Below are 24,242 nucleotides of genomic sequence, written 5' to 3'. Positions count from 1 at the left end.
AACTAAATGACTTCTGCCAATGACTTCTGTGGCAGGCAGCTTGGGACACACACACACACACACACACACACACACACACACACACACACACACTAAATTCTTTTTCTTTTAACTTGGCTCGCTAACTAGCACTCAATGCCTGGAAGCCTCCCTTCCTTCTCCCTTGGTAACCCCGCTCAACCTTTAAAACTGTCACCTCCTCCAGGAAGTCATCCCTCAGGCTGGGTCACAGCCCAGAATGCGCCTTTGCATACATAGCTTATTCAGGGTCCTTGCCGCATCTTTTAATTATCTATTTAGGTGTCTGTCTCTCCTGTGAGCGGGGAGTTCCAGGAAGGTCTGTTGCGGAGTCTCTCTGAATTCCTCACGCCCTGCGCATGGCCCTGCAAGGCAGGGACCTTGGGGCTGGGCCAACGACAGGCCCAATGGGCGCTCCCGGGCCCGCAGAAGTGGCCCCGTGCACTAGGCTCTGCCAGGCGCGCCCAGACCGAGCTTCCTCCCGAAGCCGGGTCCGTGAAGGCTCAGCTGTTTCCCTGAAATCTTGGGTGTGCCACGTGGAGCTCAGTCTGTCTGGAACTTGTTTGGGGGCGGAGGCGGGGGGAGGGTGGCTAGCGTCAGGCTTGCCACCCCCTCCCAGGCTGGAGCCCAAACGGCATAACGCTCTATCTGGTGGTAGTCGGGGCAGGAGGCATTCCGCGAGCGGTGGAGCGAGCCCCGCTCTGCGCTGGCCGCGAGGAGCGGGCTCTTCGCCCGGGCTCGCGCGTAAAGGCTCCGTGCAGAGTCGGAGTCTGAGTACGCCGGCCGCTTGAAAGGCTCCTCACGTCCAGGCGCCGCGGTCACGGATGCGCCGGTTTCCGGCCATGAATTGGGCTTCAGAGTCCGAGCCTCCTGCCCGACTCCCGGCTGAGCCTCGGGCCGCAGGGAGGGGGATGGGCGCCCGCCAAGGTCCGTGGGGCCAGCTAAGGTTCGAGCCCGCGGCCGCGGCGAGTCCCCTTTGGCTCCCCTTGCCTCTCGATGACTGGCTCAGCGCCTCGCCCGATCTCTCTCCGGGCTATCCCGGCCCGGCTCCACGAGGGGCTCTCTGCCCGGGCCGTGGATCATGGCCCAAGACGCTCGGCGGCTGAGGTCAGCCGGGGCCAGGGGGCTCCAGGGATCCCCGAGGGCAGTCGGAGCCGACCCTTCTCCATTCTCTGGTCCCTGGTGAACGTGGGAGTCATGAGGCCCAGGGCCACCAAGTCTCTGCGCGCCGCAGCCTCGGCCGGTCCCACTGTCCTGCTGGCCTCCGAGCGTCACTCCGACTGGGAGCGCGGAGCACCCGGCGCCCCCTCCGAGCCGCGAGCTGGAGAGCGCCGCGCGGCGAGGCAGAGGCTCCGCAGTCACGTGGTCCAGAGGAGGGCGGAGGGGAGGGAGGCGGGCGGGGAGGGGAGGGGGAGCAGAGTCGAGGGGGAGGGGGAGGGGAGGGGGCGTCCTCCGCAGTTCGCTCCTCGCCCGGGCTCAGACACACAGCGAGCCCGGAGCCGCCGCGCCGGCCCGGCTGCTGCCGCCGCCGCCTCCGCCGCCTCCGAAGCCTCCCGAGCCGTGGGGAGCGCCGCCGCCGCCGCGGGCCGCCCCCGCCGCGCCGGCCTGGGCTCGGGTTGCCAGCGCCGCCGCAGCCACCACCGGAGCCGGAGCGGGAGCCCGACCGCGCCGGGCTGGGCTGGGCTGGGCTGGGGCGGGCTCAGGGCGCAGGGGCGGGCGCGCGGGGGAAGACGCACGGGCGGGCTCGGCTTTCCCGGGGAGCGGCCCGGGACTGCACCCGGACCGGCGCCTCCCCGCTCCGCGCTGCCCTCGGCCTCGCCCCGGGCCCGGGCGGATGAGCCGCGCGCCCGGGGGACATGGAAGCGCTGACGCTGTGGCTTCTCCCCTGGATATGCCAGTGCGTGTCGGTGCGGGCCGACTCCATCATCCACATCGGTGAGCGCGGCGGGCTTGGGGCCGAGGTTGGGCGGGGGCTCCAGTGGCGCGGGGGGTGCGCGGCGTCCAAACTTGGCTGTTCCCTGGGCCGAGGGGCTCGGCGGGCGGTGCTCCCCCGAAGGGCCGCGCCGCCCCGCGGAGGAGCTGTGCACGGGCCGCGCCGCGCTCCCGCGGGCTCCTGCTGCTCCCGGGGCTCCGATCCCCCCGCGGGGCCCCGCGGCCTCTGCCGACACTTAGGGCCGCGGCTGCGGGGAACCCAGGGCTAGACGCAGGTTCAGCCCCGCGTCCCCGGGGGGAGGGGGGGTGGTGGCGGTCGACGGGGTCGGGCCAGCCCTTAGGTACAGCTCAGAGCAGCGAGGGCAGGGGGCGGGCAGGGCCCGGGGTCTCGCCAAGTTGGTAGCGCAGGATCGAAGAGGCCCGACCGGAACCGTGCGTGAATGTGGGTGGGTGGGTGTTGTCAGCGTGTGTTTCTGTGTGTGCGCCGGTGGCACCGTGTTGGTGTCACTGCGAGAGGGCGTTGGGGTGTGTGGGGCCATCGGAGCCTGTGTTGGTGCGTGCACGATTTATCAGCCTGTTAGAGTGGACACAGTGTCTGTTTCCCTGGTGTGTGTCTGTGTATCTCTCAGTGGATGTGTGGGTGTGTGTGTATCTGGTTGTGGCGACGGCAGCCCAAAGCTGGACAGTCTCAGAGTTTCTTCTTCTTAGGGGCCGGCAGATGGTCTGGGCGGTGGGAATCAGGGAAGAAGCCTGGGCCGCGGTGTGTGTGCGGAGTGTGTGTGCGTGCGCGCGGAGCGGGAAGAGACCGTTGGAGGGAGAGAACCCGGGGAGGAGAGAAGATGAGGTGGAGAGGAGGAGGAGGCGCGCCGGCGGGGAGTGTGTGGGAGTTGGTAGCAGCAGGGAAGAAATCCCAGGAAGTTGGGCCGGATTGGGGGACTGGCAGCGGTTGTTTTTGGGGAGCCCGTCGGCAGTCGTCTTGCCGGAAGTTGGGGAAGACCAGCGAGCCGAGAAAGGCGGGCGGGGGGGGGGGGGGCGGGTTGGCAGGTGTGAGAAGGCAGGGGTGATGGGACAGGTGATGGGTGATCAGGGACTAGGCCTGGCCCTGGAACGCTGCAATCCCTGGCAGGCACCGGGACAAGACCTGCTTCCCAGTTGTGGGTGGAGGTGGTGGGGCTTGGGTCTTGCGGTCAGCATTGCGGCTCTGGGTGTAGCATGGAACGGGACCTCCCTCCTCCTGCCCAGCCCCCCGTTCGGGGATCACTGGGCCAAGCTCTGGGACTGTGGTGACCCTTAGGGCCTGGCAAGGGGGGTTGGACTCCGGAGTTTTCCAGGCTGCAGGGCCAGGCTCAGGCGAGTTCGACCGATCTCGGCGTCAAGCGCAGAGAGTCGGCCAAGGCAGTGCGAAGAGCGCAAAGGCCAGCGGGAGGCTGCTCCGGAGGAGCTGTTCAAGGTTCTAGAAGGCCCGTTAAAGAGCGGCTCCTTCTGGGCTCCTCAGCTGCTGGGTTAGAAGGCAAAGGGTCTAGGGACATTCTCCTATCAGGAGAGGGATGGAAAGCAGGAGACAGAGCCCAGGGAGTCAGGCGGGATTGAGTAGTCCCTCTGCCTGTCACCAGTCATCAATGGCCCCTGCAGAAAGAAGCCTCAGCACAGGAAAACCCCTGGGGACCTGTTTGCTTAGCTCCTATGGAAGGGGGGTGCGCAGGGCAGAAGGAAGTCATCTTTCCATTTTGGGATTGGGGCTGCAAGGGGACTTTCTGGCTCCTGGGATAGGACTCGTGGGACCATTTAGGCAGGGCATGAGGTCACACCAGCTTGGCTCAGCCCATTATGTGGGGCAAGATTGGTATATGAGGTAGCTTGGTTATGAGACACTCCTGTGACCTGGTGGCTGCGTGTACCACGTGCATATGTAACTCATGTGGACTATGTTGGCATATTTGGGGTGGTGTATTTTTGTGTGGGTGGGCGGAGGCCCACCTCTAAACTATCCTATCAGGCTGAAACCCCAGCCCAGAACTCCCACCACCCGGCAGCCTGCAGTCTTGCCAGCGCGGTGATGGGAGGGCCAAGGCGGGGGTGGGGGTGGGGAGGGAGAGCCCATCTCTAGGCCTGGTGTTGACCCCTCTTCTCGTCCAGGTGCCATCTTCGAGGAGAACGCGGCCAAGGACGACAGGGTGTTCCAGCTGGCTGTATCAGACCTGAGCCTCAACGATGACATCCTGCAGAGCGAGAAGATCACCTACTCCATCAAGGTCATCGAGGCCAACAATCCGTTCCAGGCCGTGCAAGAAGGTGAGTGGCCGGCCGCGGTGTCCAGGTCTAACAGGGCCGGGCCTGCCTCGGGCGCAGTACTGGAGACTTGCTGGGTTGCCAAGGGTTGGACCGCACGCACGGTGCGCGCTCCCTCCCCGGCCCACCAAAGCTGAGCAGCAGGGAGTGCCCTGAGCCGCGGGACTGGAGCCGAGAGCTTGTGAACGGCGAGCCGGGCTCCTTGCGGGGCCTGTCGCGGGCTTGTGCGGCTCCTCTCCAGCTGGGTGGGCGCGTGTGTGCGCCCGGTGCTGGCCGCGCAGGCGTGCGTGGCTCAGGGCCGTCTTTGTTGTTAAGAGTGTGGGTGGGCGTGTCTGCGAGCCGGGTACCTGTGTTGGTGCACCTCCCCTGACCCGGTCGGGCCGTTGTCTTCTTAGCTGCCGAGGAGGAGGAGCGTCTAGCGCCCAAGCCAGTGCTCTCCTCTCTCCCGAGCGCATCCCGGGACGCGCCACATCTCGCTCCCCTCAGTGCTTCGGCTCGCGTTTCTCGGCCGCTCTCCTCCGGGTTTGGAGCCGCCGCTCTCACTTGCGGTCCCCGCCGTGGGCGGAGGCATAGCCGCCTGGGCCGGAGGTGGGCGCTGTTCAACCAGGAAAGGAGCGGAGTTGGGCCGGGCTAGGCTGCGGGGAAATCCTAGCCGGCGCCCGGGCCACCTTGGTCCGCAGACTCTGCCCGCAGGCGGGGTAACAAGTGCGCGGCTAAGCGAGGCAGAGCGGGCTGAGTTTCCCTCCTCCCTCGTTCGCTCCCCTCCCACCTGGCTTGAGCCTGGGTTCGGGGACTTGGGTTTCTCTCCCATGATGTCTGCTTCCTCATCAGGGACTAAGGCTCTCTGCCCCATATCTGCCTGTCCTCGGGCCCCTTTCCTCTCATCTGCCCCTATATCCAAGGGTTCTCCTAGTTCCTTATAGCCATGGGTTAGGCTCTGAGGCCCTTGCCCAGGGATATTGAAGACATAGGGGACAGGCGGTGGCACAGAGTGTGGGGATTCCTCCCGGGAGGATCAAACATGACCGTGGGTGTAAGGAGGGGGTAGACTGGCCGGAGGCGCCAAGCAAGTTTTCCCTGTCCCCATGTCCCTACCCCCAACCCCTTAGACCCAGAGACCTCTTCCTGCTTTAGGCTGTATGTTGGCTGCTAGTCTTCTCCAAGGATAGGGTGACCGTGTGAAGGCTGTGTTCTGGGTTCAGAATGTTGTGATGGAAAGAGGTTTTGGGGAGTCTCCTGTTCTTGCAGAGGAGGGAGAAGGCCCAGATCTGGGACCTGAAGGTCCAAGGCTGTCCTTGGGTAGTTGTAAAAGCCTGTGGGTCTGAATGTGTTTTGGGGATGGTGGCTGAGTTGGGGTGAGGCTGGTTGTCTATCACGGGAGCTGGTTTTCCCAGCCCTGGCAGGTGTCTGGTGTCCACTGAGGTACATGAGGTGGAACCCACCCTTCTTTGCTGTCTGATCATGCCCTACCTGCAGTACCTGCCGCTGCAGGCCCTGCCCTTGGACTTCTTTTCTCTGCACCCTCATTGCAACCGTTGCATCTTCTTGTGGTGGGCTCTAGCCAGGGGAAGGTGGAACCTCTGTAGGCAGGAATGACCCTAATTCGGGTAAGAATCTCTGGTGACAGAGGCTTTTCCAATTACTTGCCGTGATTTTCATGGTGCCTCATGCTCCCTTTGCACACTCCCCATACTCTTCTCATTGTGGACATTCATCCTTTGTGCTTGGGAGCTGAGGACACAGCTGGGAGACACGTGCCCCAGGGAACTCACAGTGTAATGGGGATGCTACTTGTGTTTTCTCGGCAGTTTGGCTCTGCCACCTTCTCTGTTGATATATCTCGTTTCTGTTGACTTGCCCTCTACTGTATTGAGTATTCCAGATTCATTCATTTTGCTCCAAATGATGCCCGTTGGCCCCCCTCCCCACTCCAGCAACAGGTCCCCAAAGACTGAAGATGATGCTCTTGCCCAGGGTTACTGACAGGTAACACATGGGTGAACTGGGCAGCAGGGCCAGAAGGACCTGGAGTGTGGGGTCTGGAGAGGTAATCTCTGTCAAAAGGAAGTTGTTCCACAACTTAGCTGATTTTACCATTTGGGAATGAAACTCCTGGTGTTATAAATGTGCTGATTTATTTATTTATTTTTTAAAGAGGAGCTTCAAATCTGTACTTTAATGTAAAATCTGATTTCTAACTCTTGTCAACTAACCAAACAATTTGAGTAACACAGTACAAGTCAAATCAAACAACTACGGGCCGTTCAACCTTCCAACCTTAATGCGGCTTTGTTCTGGAGATACAGGGCTCCACCCAGGGGCCTTTTCTGGGTCTCAGTTTCTCTGTTTTTATAACTGGAAAAGTGTCTAAGGCTCTAAGAACGGCAGGCTGACACAGTCTTGGAAGGGTGTGAGTGAGGGTGTGTGCACAAGAACTAGAGAATTGGATACTGATGCCTGACGGTTGTCCAGGTAGAGGAATACTGACCAGGTGGTGTTGGGCCACTCTCTGCCCAGAGGGCATGTGCTGGTTAAAATTGGCATGCTTTCAGATGATAAGTGGCAGGGGCAGAAATTCACATTGTTATCCCGTGACCTTTTGAAGCCCTGGGATGCTATCAGGGATGGGAGGGATGCGCCCCTCAACAGCCTCAGGGAGTGCCCGAGCTGGGTGCAAGTCTCCCTGGCCTGAGGCTTGGTGGGGCAGGTACTCAGCGCACTGGGTCCTTCCTTCTGTGCTCTGCGGGGTGTTGTCCATCTCATGGCTTGGCCCTGGTTGATGGATATCTCTCTTGTGGACTTGGACAGTCACAGTCCCAGGACACGGCTGGTAGATACAGCTTGGATGGGAAAGGAAAAGACTTGGCTGGGAGTGGCCAAGGCAGACTGGGGTTCATTCTTCATCATAGACTGGATGAGCTCCCATGACCACTCCCCCATCCCCAGGATGGATTTGGGATTGAAGTGATGCTGCCCCATTGTGGTCTGAGAGGTAGCACCAAGCAGGGATAAGAGCTTAGTTTCTGGGGCCCAAGAAACTGGGTTCAAATCTTGCTTGTCTCATGTGCAGTGTGATATTGGGGGAGGCCTGGCCTCATTCCAAATTTGTCCACATGTCTGCTGAGAGGGGTCCTCCTGGGTTTATAGTGAGAATTAAATGAGATGAGACATGTATGAATTGTCTGCAAAAGACCTGCGGTAGGTGTTCAGTAAACATGAATTCCCTCTCTGTTCCTTGACCAACTGTGAATGCATCTAGCTTCTCTTCAGGCTGTTGGTATTTTCAGCTGCATCATTGCTTAAGCTAGTGAATTCCTTGAGAGCGGACCCTAACTGACCTTTTCATTTTCAGCTTTTTGCTTAACTTTCTTTTTCCTGATTATAAAAGAGATGCCGTGCTACAATGAGCATGAATTAATTTAAAAATGTGAAAAAGGAAAAGGGCAACGCATGCTCATTATGTAAAATGTGTGGAAGGTGCAGGAAAGCATCAAAAGACAGAACAAAATCGTTCAGAAGTCTACCACTGTTCTTTCCTTCTAGTCTTTTTTCACCCACTGACTTTCATAAGTGCCGCGAGCTCCCATTCTGTTCAGTTGTATATTTTGTTTGTTTAACATATCAGTGACTTTTTCTGAAATCATGTGAACTCTTTATAAACATTCCTCTTACTGCCTGCATATATTTTTAAATATCCAAAACGACCAATTTTTTAAAAAATGGAAGCATTTATGTTGAGATATGCTTAAGTATTTAATTGAAGAAAATAAGGAACTCTACTTTGACTTGTGGGTCTTAAGATTTATACCTGCAGTTTCTTCAGGCTGATTTTGTGCAGGCTTCTTGCAAGCTACCTTTTGAAGTAGTTGGTCAGTTTATGTGAAAGACTGGATCATTTTTAACAAAATATGCATTTGTTGAGGATTTAGCAAATGATAATACAGAATTGATATTTAAATCCCTCAAAGGTGGTATCTTAGATTTAGTTGGCGAAGTCCGTATTAACAATAAGTGTGAAAATTTGTCTTCTAGATACTAGAAGAGACACTAATTTGTTAAATAAAAAAAATTTCATATTGCTTTAAAGTGCCTGCTCAAGGAGAAGATTATATAAATGCATAAATGCATAAAAGAACTGGCTGAACACGAGTCTTCTCTGTTCACGGTATTATCTTTTACTGTAAGTGAAAGACTTGAGTTATTGGCTGTGCTGTAGATATATCTGTCATAGAGTGGAAAGATAACAATTTAGGGAAAAGGAAGAAAAAAGGAATGTATGTGAGGCAATATTCCTTTTAGTTACAATAAGCACGGAAGTGTTTTAGGAAGACAGGGTAAAAATCACCCAAGTATAGCTTGGTGTTCACAGAATACAACAGTGAAGCAATGAAATAAAATGAGAGTAAAGCTCAGTGAGCTTGGTGGTGTCCATCTGATGGTCTTGCCTGTATTATACTGGTCATTCCTAGGTGGTCACTCTGCCCCTTGCACTCTTTGACAGCTGCTAACTGTCTCCCTAACTGAACTTTTGTTGTTGTTTTTATTTATTCAAAAATTTTTTTATTGGAGGATAATTTCTTTACAATGTTGTGGTGGTCTCCGCCATACATCGATCATAATCATATATACCCCCTTCCTCTTGAGACTCCCTCCCCACCTTTCCACCCCTCTAGGTCATCACCGATTGCCAGGCTGGGCTCCCTGTGTTTGATGCTTCTGTTGTCTTCCTTGACTTCCCTTCAGGTCCCGTTGAGGCTGTATTTTTGCAGCTCCTGCTGGCAGACCCACTGTTCTCCCTGGAAATGCTGTTATTGGTCCCTGCCTGGGAGACACTGTCAGCATCTCCCTGAGTTTGATGTTAGTGTCATTAAAGATGCTTGCAGGCCCACTGCCATCATTTCCATCCACTCAGCTGCATAATTTTTCTCTTGGTGCAGAAGCAAATTTTACCATAACTTTGCTGGTTAAAAACAGAAATATATTATCCTACAGTTCTGCATATCAGAAGCCTGACATGGGTCTCACTGGGTTAACATCAAGGTGTTGGCAGCACTGATTCCTCCTGGGGACCCTAGGAGAGAATCCACTGTCTTGCCTTTTTAGCTTCCTGAGGCTGCTTGTCTTCCTTAGCTCCTGGCCCCCTTCCTTCAGCTTTGAAGCCAGCAGTGGTGGGTACTGTCCTTCTCACAGGGAGTCACTTCTGTCCCCAGATCTCCTCTCTGATTCTTCTGTCTCCCTCCTCCCAGGACCCTTGTGATGGCATTGGGCCCATGGGGATAATCCAAGCCTCTCTCTCTATCTTCAAGTCAGTTGATTAGCATCCTTAATTGCATTGCAACCTGGATTCTCTTTTACCATGCCTCAGATGGTAAAGAATCCACCTGCGATGCAGGACACCTGGGTTTGTTCCCTGGGTTGGGAAAGATCCCCTGGAGAAGGAAATGGCAACCCACTCCAGTATTGTTGCCTGAGAAATTCCATGGACAGAGCACCCTGGTGGGCTACAGTTCATGGGGTGCGCAAAGGGTCGGACACGACTAAGCGACTATCAGGTGGTGGCTTAGATGGTAAAGTGTCTGCCTACGATGTGGGTGACCCGGGTTCAATCCCTGGGTCAGGAAGATCTCCTGGAGAAGGAAATGGCAACCCACTCCAGTATTCTTGCCTGGAAAATCCCATGGATGGAGGAGTCTGGTCCATGGGGTTGCAAAGAGTCGGGCATGACTGAGTGACTTCACTTTCACTTTTCTTTCAACCGACTAACACTTCCACTTTCTAGCATATTCACTGTTTCTGGGGTTAGGATGTGGATGTCTTTGTGGGCCATTTTTTCTGTTACCATGTTGGTACACCTTGGGGATGCCTATTGTAGACACTGCCCTTCATGACCCTTCCCTTTCTTCTGCATGGCTGGCTGCTTTCCTGCATACTGGGTGGCATCCTCTTTTTACTTGGAGCATATGGCCATGTTTCCCTGTCTATCGTCCTCACTCTGGAGGTGGCACATTGAAGTTTGCAGGCCTCTGTAGACCTCCCTGTGCTCTCCAATGAGACAACAACTTCCTTCCTGGAGCCTGCAAGCTGCTCACGTCTAAGGTGCCTAGAGGAGTCTGTTTTATGAATAGCCAGACGGCAAGGCTGTACCACCATGCAGGTCCATGACCTCCACTTCTTCCAGGCCAGGTTCTAACAACCCCCCTCCTCTCTCCACCCTCCACCCTACTCACCTGGAACATGTGGTGGGGTCCCTGCCAAGGTCAGTCTTGCTTACTGACACCCTCAGCTTACTCCTGCCAGTGATGCTTCAGGTCAGAAGGCGGCAGCTGTCAGTGCTGATGGCTGCTCACTAAGCCCTTCTCACTAGTCCCCTCTCTGGATTTCTCGCAAGCCTGTATCTGTGTAAAAGAATAGCTATCATTTTCATTCAGCTGAGCTGCTAGGTTCAGAGCTGTCTTTCATTCTAGGGTCCCTCTTGTGTATCTAAACACACACACACACACACACTCTCTTTATAGACTGAACTCCTGCCTTACCCACAGCCTCATATCTAATGGATTGTTCTTGTTGTTGTGCAGTCGCTCAGTCATATCCTACTCTTTGTGACCCCATGGACTGCAGCATGCCAGGCTTTCCTGTCCCTCACCATCCTTTTTAGTATCCCTGTGGATACTATGCCATGGCCTTGCCCCTAAGTGGGGAAGATGGACTTACTATTTGTAGTGAACAGATAGGCATCCATATCAGGCGCATGGGTCAAAGGCTGTGGGCCCTAATGAGACACTTGTGCTGCTTCCAGGCTGCTACTGTTCCCATGCCTGGTTGACAGTCTTCCTGTCTAGAGCAGTATGTGGGGGTCATTTCTCTAGACTTTTCTTGGAAGACAGCTAAGGATGCCCCTGAAAACTCAAAGCCATATCTTGCAAAGGCAGGCAGCCTCTTTCCAGATTCTTGGAGTTGCCAGGTCCAAAGGCGCCTAGCTTTGTCTCCTATGTCAGCCATCTTCTCCCTTTACTCGGCCTTTTCACTTCCTGGAAAATGCTTTCACCTAAAAACTGGAACATGAGTCTGTACTGTTGGTTCCCGTAGCATTTCTAACCCAGACCGATCCCTGGATATGAAACTTTTTAGACTTGATGACCCAGGGAAGTGCCTGTTTGTTCCTGCCCTTTGGTTTTATTCTGTGGTTCCCTTTGTATCAATCAGGGTAGACTGAGTTATGCTGTGGTAACAAACAGTCTCCAAGTCTTAGTGGCTTAATGCAACACAAATTCATCTCCTTTTCATGTATGTGTCCATCATTGGTCAGCTTGGAACTGAGCTCATTATGGTCACTCGGCTTGAATATTGCTAGTTGCTATGCCAGAGGGAGAGAGAGCCCTACAGGGTCTCTGCCTGTATGTGACATAAGTCTTTCTACTTATAACTTGTTGACCAAAACTAGTCATATGGTTCCAAGCAATTGTAAAGGATCCAGGAAACACAGACCTACTGTGTGCCTGGAAAGAGAGAGAGCTGGAAATGGTGAGTGACACAAATATCTACTAGCCACTTCATGCCCAAACAGCCTTGCTATTTCCTTGGTGACTTGTTAAATCAACAACAACAACAACATAGAAACAAAACCCAAAAGGGATTTTAGGTGTTGGATCCTGGTTGGACCAAGTCCATGGGTTCCATCACTTCCCCTTTGCCCACTTGTTTACTTATTCCTCTGCCCCAGAAGGTGCCAGGCAGCCTTTTGGTGTAGGACGAAGTCGGGAAGCCCAGGTCCCAGCCCTGCCCAGCTCTCAGAAGAGAGCCAGTCTTGGTCTACCTGGACAGGCCCAGGTCTCAAAAGACTTGCCTCGATGCTTCCTAAGGAATGGGGTGAAGACTGGTGTCCGGGCCCGACTATTGTTGGCACCAGCAGTAGTGGGCCCCACAGCTGGTCATAAGCAAGTCTGTGCTTTCTCTGGACTCAGCAGGGCTCCCTGTGGCCCCGTTTTGTCTACAGATGTCCCCTGCTTCCTCCCTGAGCCCTCCTCACCCCTGCCTTCCCACGCAGCACCAGCTCTCTCTTTTGCTGAGGCACTGGTCCAGAGTGGAGACTTGTCTTTGCCATGGGCTGGGGTATGACCACAGCCTTCCCTGGGACCTGGCCTCTCTGACAGGCATGGGGCCCAGGAAGGCAGCTGGGTCCATGTCCAGTATCCAGTCAGCTGGGACCTCTTAAGACCTTCCTTCTAGCCTATAAGCAGCCAGTTTCCTGGCTAATAGCTACAGATTGGGGGGAGAAGACCCAGAGTTCTCCATTCTAGGCCTGAAGCATAGGCAAGGTAGCTGGAAAGGTGGTTAGCAGGCCCTTTTCTTTCTGTTCCTGGGCCCGATCTGGGCAGAGCAGGCTTCTAGTGGGTGAAGCCAGGGGCTGCTGGCTGGGACCCAGGACTGTCCTCATCCCCAGCTGCACCTCCTCCTCCAGCCAGATCTGGGTATGTGGCTCTGGCTGGCCCTGTCTCCTAGTTTGCTTCCCTTACATTCATACCCCGCCAGATTCAGCAGAGGCAGCCAGACATGGCTGCTCCGTCTCTGCCTGCCTTGTGCCTGTTCCCAGCCACAGCTCAGCCAGGCCCTCCCACGCCCCTGCACGAGAACAGACAGGATGCCCACAAGCCGAGCGGGGGGCAGGAGTCTGGTTGATCTCATGCACAGACTGGGATTCCTGTCCCTGCTCTGCTGTCTGACTCTGGGTGGGTTAGCTGAGTTTCCTCGACTGAAAGATGGGAAAGATGACCACCCTGATGGTCAGTTGAGGAAGTGTGCTACAAGGCCCAGCCCAGGACTGAGCGCCCAGGTTGGGGTGGTTGTTATAGTACCAGCCCAAGTGGTCCCAAAGGGCTCTTGGTCTCCTCCTACTTTCTGACCTGGACTGGGCAGGCTTTCCCACCCCCTGCCCCATTTGGGGTGGCCTGGAGTTGATCCAGGCCTTTCTGGGTGTCCCAGGAGAGCAGGGAACCAAGTTAGATTGATGACTTGGTTTATGTGGAGGCTGCCTTGAGTCCCCTGTGTGGGCTGGGGTCTGGGAGCCTGTAGACCCTCACTGCACGAAGTTGCAATCTTGCCACAGCCTTGCTGTTTTGAGTGCACAGGGCGGCCCGAAGCCAGACAGCTTGATCCAGCCTCAAGTGGCTGGCCAAAGTGCCTATAACTTGCTCGCTATGGTTTAAAGTGGTCAGGCAGGTCTGGGTTCAGATTCCAGCTCTGTGACCAATTAGCTGTGTGGTCTTGAAAGGTCACCTGTCCTCTTCAAGCCTCAGTTTTAATATCTGTGAAGTGAGGTTACCTTAGTGTTGTGGTGATGAGTCTAGAGAGGTGACTTACACCTGGTAGACGGAGGCTGTGGGTAAGCAGCAGTCGCCTGGGGCCCAGCAGAGTCACACTGAGGGTGTGGGTGGGGACACACAGTATGCTAAGTAGGCAGTGGTTCTGGATGTTTGCTCTGTTCTCCTGCTCCCCTGCCCGGGCTACGTGACACCCTTTGGTCTTTGTGCTCTGCCTGGGTGCGGCCAAATCCCAGGTCAGGGCAGAGACATGGGCCCCACTGGCTGGACATCATCCCTACCCTGTCCCCTTGGCTGGAGCTCATGGCTCAGCCCAGCCATGTGCCGGCCCTGATGTGGCCTGAGGCCCTGTAGACTCAGCCCGGGTCTGACAGGCTGTCCCCTATTCTCTCCTTCCCATGCAGCTCTTTCTGCCCGGTGCAAAGGCAGAGGCTTTAGGTCTTGCCCTGGCTCTGCTCCTGGACTGGGGCTGGGGGCTTTCTTCCATTCTTTTGTCTGAGCACCCAGAGGCCCGGGAGGGAGGGAGCGGCCACTCTCTGGGTCCTGGCCTGGGCTTGGGAACCAAAGCTCTGAGACCTGAACTGGGCCCTGGGCTGGTGCTTGTCTCAGTGGTGCCCATCTCAGTGGGCCAGTGCCAGGTACCGAGGGGGCTCCGACTTGGCTCGGCTCTAGGACTGTTGCTGCCTTCCCTGTCCTGGCTGCAGACACCCGATGCTGCTCCTCTTCAGTCCTGGGTAGTGCCCAAGGTACCTGCCTGCACTCGCCTTTCCCTCCCTCTCAGGCTCTGGTGGCCTAAACAACCCAGTGGTCTACCCCCAAGTCCTGCAGGCTGCCAGCTGAGCCTAGAGCTCTGGGGAAGCATCTGTCCCTGTCGTGGAGCCCCAGGCTGGGGCCTCAGCTCAGGACTGGCTCAGGGCTTAGCCTGCATCCCAGGTATAGGCTTCTGAGAGCTGTGGCATGATCCTGCATGACCCAAGTGCAGAACTGGGCTGCGCCAGGCACCTGCGGCCAGTGTTCCTCAAGAGACTGGGGTGGCCATGCCTCTGGGGGAGGGTGGTTGTTGGGCAGTGCTGAGGAGTGGGTACTGTCTAACAGCGGGGGTCAGATCCTTGGGCATTCCCTGGAATCTGAGCGTATCATCCCAGGCTGCATGTGAGTGTGTGAATGTGTGTGTGTAGCAGTATTTGGGTGTGAGGTGTGTGCATGGGTGTGTGTGTGTGCGCACATACACATGGACACATGGGAGAGTGCTGCAGATGTCTGCACTGCCCAGGCATGTTAGGCAGAAGGAGCCACAGTGCCAGCTGCCACTTGGAGCCCCTGTAGCGCCCTCCTTGTGGACCTCCTTCAGCTCTCTGTTCACACATGGCATCCTCGGGGAGCCTCCCAGTGCCCAAAGGAAGCTGGTTCTGCCGTGTGTCCTATCAGCCTGTGTTTGCTGAATCCCCTGGAGGCTGTGGGCTACAGGAAGGGAGGGCTATCTTTATTGTGTCCTGCTGTGTCCCCAGCTCTGAGACAGGGCAATTCCTGGGGTCCACTCAATAAATATCATTTCCCCCTCCCTTCCGGGAGACATCCCTGGGCCTAGATGTGTGGTCCTGACCCTGGACCCCTCGGAGATCATCCCAATGAGATTCTGGTCACTGTGTTGTAGTTGACTTGGCCAAGGTCAGCAGGAGGCTGTGGGCAACAGCTTGGGCCCTTCTTCATTGTTGGCAGCTACTCTGCCATCTTGGCAGTGGGTCAAAGTGGTGAGGGCAGGAGCTAGCCTCCCTGCATAGCCCAAGGAGTGGTCTTCTTGTGACCCCAGCTATACAGGCGGGCGGACATCATAGGGTTCTGGTGTCTGGAGCTGAGGGAGAGCCCTGAAGAACCAAGGCCAGACCCAGGGAGGACCTGGGAGTGCTGTGGACTGAGTGGTCCCCCCTGCCAGTTTGTATGTTGATGCCCCAAACCCCAATGTGATAGTATTTGGAAGGTGAGCTTTGGGAAATTCTTAGGTTGAGATCTGATCTTGAGAGTGGTGTTTTCATGCCCGCACTAGATATAAGAAGAGACCAGGTAGGAATTCAGTGGCATCCAGTGGTTAGGACTCCATGCTCTCAATGCCAGGGACCTGGTTGGGGAACTAAAATCCCACAGGCTGTGCAGTACAACAGCCAAAAAAAAAAAAAAAAAGACCAGAGAGTTTGCTCTCTCTCTCCAGTATGTGAGGACACAGTGAGAAGGCTGCTGCTGCTGCTAAGTCATTTCAGTCTTGTCCGACTCTGTGTGACCCCATCCCTGGGATTCTCCAGGCAAGAACACTGGAGTGGTTTGCCATTTCCTTCTCCAATGCATAAAAGTGAAAAGTGAAAGTGAAGTCGCTCCGTCGTGTCCGACTCTTCGCGACCCCATGGACTGCAGCCCACCAGGCTCCTCCGTCCGTGGGATTTTCCAGGCAAGAGCACTGGAGTGGGGTGCCATTGCCTCAGTGAGAAGGCAGCTGTCTGCAAACGAGAAAGAGAGCCCTCAGATCAGCCAGAGTTCAGCTCAGCCAGCACCTTGATCTTGCCCTTGTCAGCCTCCAGATTGTGAGAAATACACGTCTGTTGTTTATAATACACTCCATCTTTGGTGTTTAGTGTAGCAGCCCCAGCAGACTAGAGTAGGAGAGGGTGAGATGTGGGCAAGCCCTGGCCTGGGACCCAACCAGTGTGGTGTGAACTTACTGAGGGAGTTGGCCTTCCCAAGGCCTTGGGGCCAACATGTGTTGAATGAGATCCCCACGTCTCCAAGGATCAGCTGTTCTCTTCCCCACGTGGCCTTTGCATTGGGATACACTGAAATGAAACTCTCTCCACCCCCAGCCCTTTAAACATTTAAAGACAGCCACTCTGTCCCTTGGACTTTTTCAGGCTTCATATCCTGAAGCCTGAATATTTCTCACTGGATTCTCTTTTGGATACATTCACTTTGTCCCTGCTCCTCATAAGACAGCATTCCTAACAAGAGACTTAACTTGCTGATCTCAGCTTTCCTGCCTGTAAAATGGGGACAGTGGCACCTGCCTTAACAGGTTGTCTTGACCAAATGAGGTAAGGACAATAGAGAATGTAGCCAGCACCTGGCACCAAAGAGATGCTCCATAAACAGGAGCCACAGTTATTGCCTTCATGATGCTGTCTGATCAGTGCAGAGGGAGGGATGGTCACTGCTTGTTCTGGATGTTCTGCTGAGATGAATGAAGCCCTAGTGAGTGCTGGCTCTTGGCCTCACCTCCTGCCGTGGCTCTGGGTGAGCGTCTGGTCCTCCAGCCCAGGGCTTTTGCCCAAGAAAGGGTGATGCACCAGATACCCCTCTTGAAGCTGTGTAGCTGGCTGTTGGATTCTAGTGTGTGACTTCACACTGATTCCTTTAAAGTCCAGTTTAGAGCTCCGAGCTTGTGACTCTCACTTATGCCTTGCAGAGAGTTGTCTCTCCTTCCCACCCTGAGCCAGCTCACAGGGGTGCCTGTGCTGCTTTTATCCACCCCAGACACTCTTCAGCTTGAGCCCAGCCTGATCCCACTGCCCGGCTCCTCAGCCTGCTCCCAGATTTCACACCGGCTCACTGACCAGCACCCACAAAACACAGGGTCTCATTTGCTGGGAATCACTGACATTGACATCACTAATGGCTGCATTTCTGCACCAGACTCATCATATGTTCTGTTTCGATCCCTGCACACTCCTTATATATGAATATTTCAGAATCCCAGCATACCAGAGTCTGCTGGGAGCCTAGACTTTAGACTTTTCCATTTATCTTCCTTTCACTGCAGAAGCCTCATGGACAGTCACCTGGGTGGTGCTGGGAGCCAGCCCAGGAACCTCACCGAAGGAAGAATGCAATGCGCTTGGCAGCTGTGGTCTGCTACAGGCTCCTGGTGATGGCCTGTTAGAAAGCAGAGGTGTCTGTCAATACCCAGTGTCTACTGACACCTGTGCCCAGGGCCATGTGAGAGTTGCCTGTGGACCACCCTGGGGAGCACAGGGAATTATACAGAGAGCAGAGCGAAGCAGAGATTGCTTCAAAAAAACAACAACAAAGGATTAGTGCTGAGTCAGCATCCCCCCCTTTCCTCACATGCTGTCCCACTGTGCACTCGACCCCCCTTTATCTCAGCCCTTGTCCAATTGTCTCCATCTCACCATCTCACAGGCCTCAGCCCCTGTGGTCACTTGCTCTCTGTTCCCTGCCTTCTGCCCTCCTTTCCAGGCCTCTGTGTAGCAACTAGAATCATTGGAAAAATCAATCCAGTCACCCCCCCGCTGGCCCCATTCTGCTGCAATCCTTCAATGGCTCCCTGCAGCACTAAGAATAAAAGCCAAACCCTTTGCCAGAGCCTGCAGGCCCCTAAGTACCCCGACAAGGACTGAGCTTACTTGCTTCACTACGGCCACTCCTCCTGACTCCCTGCTTCAGCCACATTGAGTTTCTTCCCATGTCTCCAAAGGTGAAGCATGTTCCTACCCCAGGGCCTTTACACATGCTATTCTCTCCATCAGGAAGTCACTTCACATGCCAGGCTCTTTCTCAACCTCAGCTACTCCTCAGATCTCACTTCCTCAGAGAGGCTACCCTTGGTTCCAAGAAAAGCCCCTTTCATTCTCTAACAAAGCCTTCTGTTCCTTCTTTGCAGGCTTCCTCACCTGCAGTTATGTTATTAATTTATTTGTGAGGAGAGTCAAGTCTGTGAGGGCAGGAAAGTGTCTTGTTCATTGTTGGGTTCCCAAAACCAAGCCTGGTGTGCAGGTGGTTGTGGGTGCTCAGTAAGAGCCCCTAGATAGATGACAGGACAGGTGGACACACAAGACCTCTGCTCCCTGAAACCCCTCTCAAGCTGTGGCCCTGCCTTCATGCTCAGAACCACTTGGAGTCCCATGGCGTGGGGCTTGGAGGCTTGTTGCATTTATAGCAGCCCCATCCTGCCACTTGGGGCCCACTTATGCTGACCCCTCCCTCTTGATCAGCCTCTGATGTGAAGGTCTTTGTCCTGGCAAGACATGCTAGGAGCCGATGGCACAGCCTCTCCCTGGCAGTGGCCACTTTCATGGGGGATTCCAAGGCCCAGCACAGGAATGCAGTTACCACGGAGGGCTTTTCCACACCTGTGGGCTGGAGCTGGAGATAATTTTGAAGGCTCTGTTTCTGGAAGACATTTTCCTGGGCTGAGGTGCTCTGGCAGGGGCTCAGGGTCACTGGCCTGTTCATCCCCTCTGAGATGTGCTTGTGGGGATGGGAGTGGGTAGTGATGGAGGAGCGGCTTCCCAGGGCAAGTAGATGCTCTCCCTGGGCTCCAGGTACTGACCCTTTGGGGCCGTGTGGGCTGACTGCTGGCTGGGTGTTAGATGTGAGTCCGGACTGGGGTGTCCATTCTTGTCTCCCACCTGGGAATCCTCTGGTGGGCCCGGGAGCCCCCCGATGTGGGGCCTCAGTTTCCACCTTCATGTACCGGCGATGGCATTGTCCTAGCCCCTTCTCTTCCAAACTTGGGCAGCAGAAGGGGCTGGGAGAGGGAGGAGCCGCTGCAGGCAGCTCAAGCTTGCAGGGGAGGGCACTGCCGACCCTCGGCCAGCACCCCTACAGGAGCCGGTGCATAGTGCCCATCTGTGAGGACGTAGCTGCCACCCTGATGCATTGGCCTCTGAGGAAGCAGGAGACAGAACCCGCCTGGTGAGCCGGGGCTGAAGGGGCTTTGAAGCCCTGCAGCTGTTCATGATGGACTCCTCGTCAGGAGAAGCCAGCCTGAACGTAGCTCAGGGAACTGACTGTGTCAGGCTACTTAGCTCCTGCCAAGAAAATGAACTTCATGGAAGGAAGGACAGGGGGTCTGTGATGAGGATCAGCACTGGCCATTGCTCCAGGGGGGCTTCAGTGGCAGGGTGCTGCTAGACGGGACTCCATGCCCACTCTGCTCCAATCTTGTCCCTGGGACTCTCTTCAGGAGGCCCTCCCTGGCTGCCCTACCCCCACAGCCAGGACGGGGTCTTTCTCCTGGGCACCATGTATCCTTCACACGTCCCCTTGTGTCTCTGAGGGTACCTGGGAGGTCTTTAAGCTCTGCCTCTCAGGTCTCCCAGGGCACGCTGGGCTAGAGCGATGTTTGTGGAGTGGCTGTGTGACTGTACGGATGGCCTGTGCGCGTGTGGGTCTGCAGACACACAGGAGAGCATGCCCATGTGTCCTGGCGAGCTCACAGACACACCCCTGTAGACAGACTGAGCCCCTCCTGGGGGAGCCTGTTGGGTGGCCTGCCCAGGGTGTGCTTTGAGGACCCTGCTGGGGCTGTGACAAGGTGGCTGAGCCACGGTGCCCTGGGGTGTATAGAGCGTCTCTGCCTCTCGTGCCCTGGGGGAGTCTTGTTGTCCCCATGTGTGTTTGTGGGGCTGCTAGTTGAACCATCTGAAGATACCACGCCCTAGCAGCCTCACAGCAGGGAATTCTGCCGAGGGTCTGAAATCATGCTCTCTATTAATCATATTAGTCATGTGGGTGTTAGGAACACTCGTAGTGGCCTGAACAAATAAAGATATTTATCAGGCCGTGTAATGGAAAAGGCCTGTGGAGGTATAACTTCAGGCATGGCTGGATCCAGGGGCCCAGATTGTATCCTCAGGACACTGCCTCCTTCTCCACACCCTGTGGCTGCCTTCCCCAGGGTGGGCTTCCTTCCCAGGGAGCTCCATCCACTCAGGGCCCCTGGGCTGTTGCAGGCTGATCCAGTCTGATCAGCCAGACCTGCTCCTTGCCCATGGAAAGAGGGGGGCTCTTTAACAAGAGTCTCACAAGGGTCCCAGGCTTGCTGCTCTTCGGCTGGCCATGGGGACAGCCTCCTCCCGGATTCAGCCCTGGTGCCAGTGGAGTGGATGCCCTGATTGGCCAGGCCTGGGGCTGTCGCAGCCCCAAGCTGAGGGTGAAGGGGCAGAGCGTGGGTGTCACCTGAGGAAGAGGGAGGAGGCCGGGCCCACAGAACACCATGTGCCCCGCGCCTCTCTTAGCCGCCCTCCAGAAGAGGGAATAGCCTCTCAATGTGGGGCTTCTCTGCCCACAGGGCACTAGGGACTGGGGTTGGACTGGAAGCCCTGGGGTCACCCTGGGGCCACTGTTCCTGCACAGTGAGCTCCAGGAGACCTCAGACTTGGCTGACTTGAAAGCTCTGTGGGGCAGGCAGGGTTGGGAAGAAAGGAGCCAGGCTTTGAGCTCTGTGGTGCGCCCACGGGTGGGCATCAGTGAAGGAGACGGGCTGTGGGCCTGGCCGTGCAGGAAGGCTTTGAGTGAGGGAAGGTTGTATTTCAGGCATGGGGCAGAATGAGCTGAGCTGCGGTGGCATTTGGGGCAGTGAGGGAACAGTGGGAGCCAGCCTGGCAGGGCAGGAACTTGGGGATAGGAAGAGAGGAGGGGACCTGGGGCCGGAGCCCTCCCTGGGTGTCCTGAGGGTTCCTGTGGGTGTGGTGTGACCCGGAACTCCTTTGTACTCCCACGTCCTGAAGGGAAGCAGGGCTTGATCTCCAGGAGGTGGAACTCACTGCTCTGTGGCCTCCTGCAGGTATGAGGTGTCTGCAGAATTCTTGGCCCCAGAATCAGTGTTTTCCACCTCAGGAAAGGAGGGGAGGTCTTTCCTATCCCCACACACCTGCTGTGGGCAGGGGTGCAGGATCTCTGTCCCCTTCTTCCAGATGGCCCATTTGTGGCCACCCCTGGGAGCTCACCTAGGTTCCAAGGGAGGAGGAGGAGTCCTGGGGTTGGCAGCCAGAGGCCTGGCTTTGCCCTATACGCCGGGCCAGCTCTGCTCGTCTTTCTGAGCGGTGGGAACACTGTCCCAGGCTACTGTGGATCCTGGGAGTCTGGGCTGGCCATGCCAGAACTAGGAGTGCCAGGGGGGCGCTGCCTTATCGGCAGAGGCAAACCGCTCCTCCCAGGCAGTATCCGCCCCCTGCCCTCGAACCACTAATTGAACAGAAATCCTCCACACACTGTGAGGCCGAGCCTGGGTTCTGCCTAATCTCGTTAAGAAGTCCCCTGACAGTCTCATTAGGCGGCTGGCTGCTCAGAGAGGTTTATCTCTGCCCCGTGATCGTGATCGTCAGGCCCCTGGAGGCTGGACCTGGGATCCAGTTCCCACCCAGCTGCCCTCCACACATGGGCTCAGGCAGAGGTGAGGCTGCTTAGCTCTGCCGGCTACCAACAGTCCTTACTTAATCTGTTACCGTTTGCTGGACTTAATTACTTTAAAATTATTAACATTGGCTGGAGAAAGCCCGTCGTGAGGGTCGAGGTGGCAATGTGAGTCTCTGTGCGGGGCATGAGGCTGGGCAGGGCTGATGGGTTGGTTTTCAGCCCACCTAAGACTGTTCTCTCTCTCTCGAGTCCTGGCAGGATGCCCGTCCTGTCTGCTGTGGCCACAGAGCTGGGTGTGGTAGGAATAGGAGTCACTTCTCCCAGGATGTCTCCCTTGGTTGCTCCCTGGCCCAGGCTAGGTTAGGCACAACATCTGCTCTCCAACAGGGCCTGGCTTGGCTTCGTTCTCTTGTAGCACAGATCACACTCTTAGGCCCGCTAGCCTGGGCCAGGGAGCAATCATGGGAGACATCCTGGGAGAAGTGACTCCTGAGCAGAGTCTTAACTGGGGGATGAGGGCTACTTAGGTGGTGAAAGGGAAGCAGGCACTCCGGGTGGTGGAACAGCTTGAGTGAAGCTCAGGGATGTGAAAATGCATGATCCTTATCCGGGGTTGCTGGGCATAGGAGGACGGTGCTGACAGTCTGGCAAGGTCTGTAGGGCTCTTAGAACTTCTTTTCTGTGGTTCTAGCAGAAGTGACTCCGGCCCTGGGATCTGAACCCCCGAGGTGAGCATGGGGTGCAGGCTGTAGACCTTAGAGGAGAAATCAGGGCCCAGAGCCAGACACCTAGATAGGGGCCTCGAGCTGAGAGAGGAGAGACTCATGGGAGTGGGGAAACCCAAAGGGGCCGTTGGCTCCCCCCCACGGTTCCCCATCTCCAGCTCTGCCATGGTTGACCCTGTGCCAGCCATTGTGCAAAGCGTATGTGAACACTGCAGACCCTGTCTGCATCCTCAGGGACCTCAGACAAGGGTCAGGGCTTAGGGTAGGGCCCAGGCATGGGTGTTCTTTAAGAGATTCCTGATGGCACCGATGTGCAATGGAACCAGCCCATCAACTCCAGCCCCTGATGATGGAGAGGAATGTGGAAGTTGGGCTCAACCACCCAGACTCCATCCTGCTTCCCAGTCAATGAGCAAAGGAGGGCACTCGTCATCATAGATTTACTTCATTATAGCCCTGGGCATGCTTCTCTAGTTCAGATTGTGTTTAGAAGTGTACACTTCTGGGACTTCCCTGGCGGTCCCGTTGCTAAGACTCTGAGCTCTCAATGCAGGAGGCCCAGGTTCGATCCCTGGTCAGGGAACTAGATCCCACATGCTGCAACTAAAAGGTCTCAAGTCCCACAACTAAAGATCATGAACGGTGCAACTAAAGAACTGGCATGCTGCAACAAAGATCAAAGATCCTGCTTGCCACAACTAAGACCCAGCACGGCCAAATACAAACAAAAACAAAAAGAAATGTACACTTCTGCTCCACTAGGAGGTGTTCCTGGCTGGGCCGTGAACAGTCATTTGGTCCATCTCCCTGTTCCAGGCCCCTTGGTATTTTCCCTCCTCAGACACTGGACTGTGGAGTTCAGTAGAAAGTGGGCAAGGAGAGCCAGGCATCACTAACCATGAGATTGGCGTCTCCAGAAAGAACCCACTCTCACGCTGGTTGACATGGGGACCACCTTCTTTCCTGACTTGGGGGCCTCTGGTACCACATGGTATACGCAGCCAGCACCTCTCAGCTGAAGATGGCTTACATTCTCTGTAAGGAATATTTCTCTGCAAGGAGTGTTTCATCTCATCAGTAACATAAAGCAGTGGAGTGGTGGTACGTGCATGTCCTAATTCACAATTTTACAGTAACTTAAAAAAAAAAAACCTCAAGATATTGTTTTTCCTTCTGTTAGTGAGATGGTGGCAGGCAGTAAAGCCCACTATCTTCTTATAATCGGATTTAAATTGTTTTAATTATACAGCCCATATTCTCCCAGTAACATACCATCTCTGTGAGTTAATGGGCTTTGAAATCTCCTTTTGTTCCATATACTGTAGATACAGATTTTTTGTATAATGATTTATTTTATATCTAGAAATTCATAAAATTAGATATAAGATAGTTTCAGATGAATACTGCAAGATTGTGTTATATTAGAAAAAAGTAAATAAATGTCTACAGAAAACCCAGCCCAAATTCCTGGATGGAATTCTGAGCATCTCCTTGTCTCCGGAACAAGGTTTTCAGAGCACAAGTGATATACAAAGCTATCAGCGTTACTGACTGCGGCAGAGAGAACATTCCTATGCTTATTAATTTCTCTGTTGATCCTTCCATCAGGATATTGGAAAGGAAATGTTCATTCATTCATGCATTCATTTCCTGAGTGCTTACTGTGGACTTGGCCCTGAACTTGGGGCTACACAGTAAGGAAAGGCATGATCTTTATCCTTAAAGAGCTGGTGCTTTTCAGAGAAGCAAGCATTTATATACATGACTGTCAAATAAGACCTTTACTGTGGTCGGCGCTTCTGTGGGTTGGGCTTCAGGA

The 24,242-nt window shown here is 55.2% G+C and overlaps 1 protein-coding gene across 2 annotated transcripts in view; it reads left to right on the top strand.

Moving 5' to 3' along the window:
* Window positions 1–1,730: 1,730 nt before the first annotated feature.
* The window catches only part of GRID1 (glutamate ionotropic receptor delta type subunit 1), a 665,624-nt gene continuing 643,112 nt past the window's right edge, over window positions 1,731–24,242 (top strand). The window contains exons 1-2 of one of the 2 annotated variants that reach the window (XM_070470959.1): window positions 1,731–1,953; window positions 4,087–4,242. In XM_070470959.1, coding sequence (XP_070327060.1) covers window positions 1,875–1,953; window positions 4,087–4,242 — 235 coding nt within the window. In that variant the 5' untranslated portion in view covers window positions 1,731–1,874. The remainder of the gene's footprint in view (window positions 1,954–4,086; window positions 4,243–24,242) is intronic. The other variant, XM_020915026.2, reaches the window with a different exon arrangement.

This window comes from Odocoileus virginianus, chromosome 7 (assembly GCF_023699985.2).
Source record: "Odocoileus virginianus isolate 20LAN1187 ecotype Illinois chromosome 7, Ovbor_1.2, whole genome shotgun sequence".
In the NCBI taxonomy this organism is placed as follows: Eukaryota; Metazoa; Chordata; class Mammalia; order Artiodactyla; family Cervidae; genus Odocoileus; species Odocoileus virginianus.
Note: the sequence above shows the minus strand (reverse complement) of the source record. Positions and strands in the feature narration are given on the sequence as shown.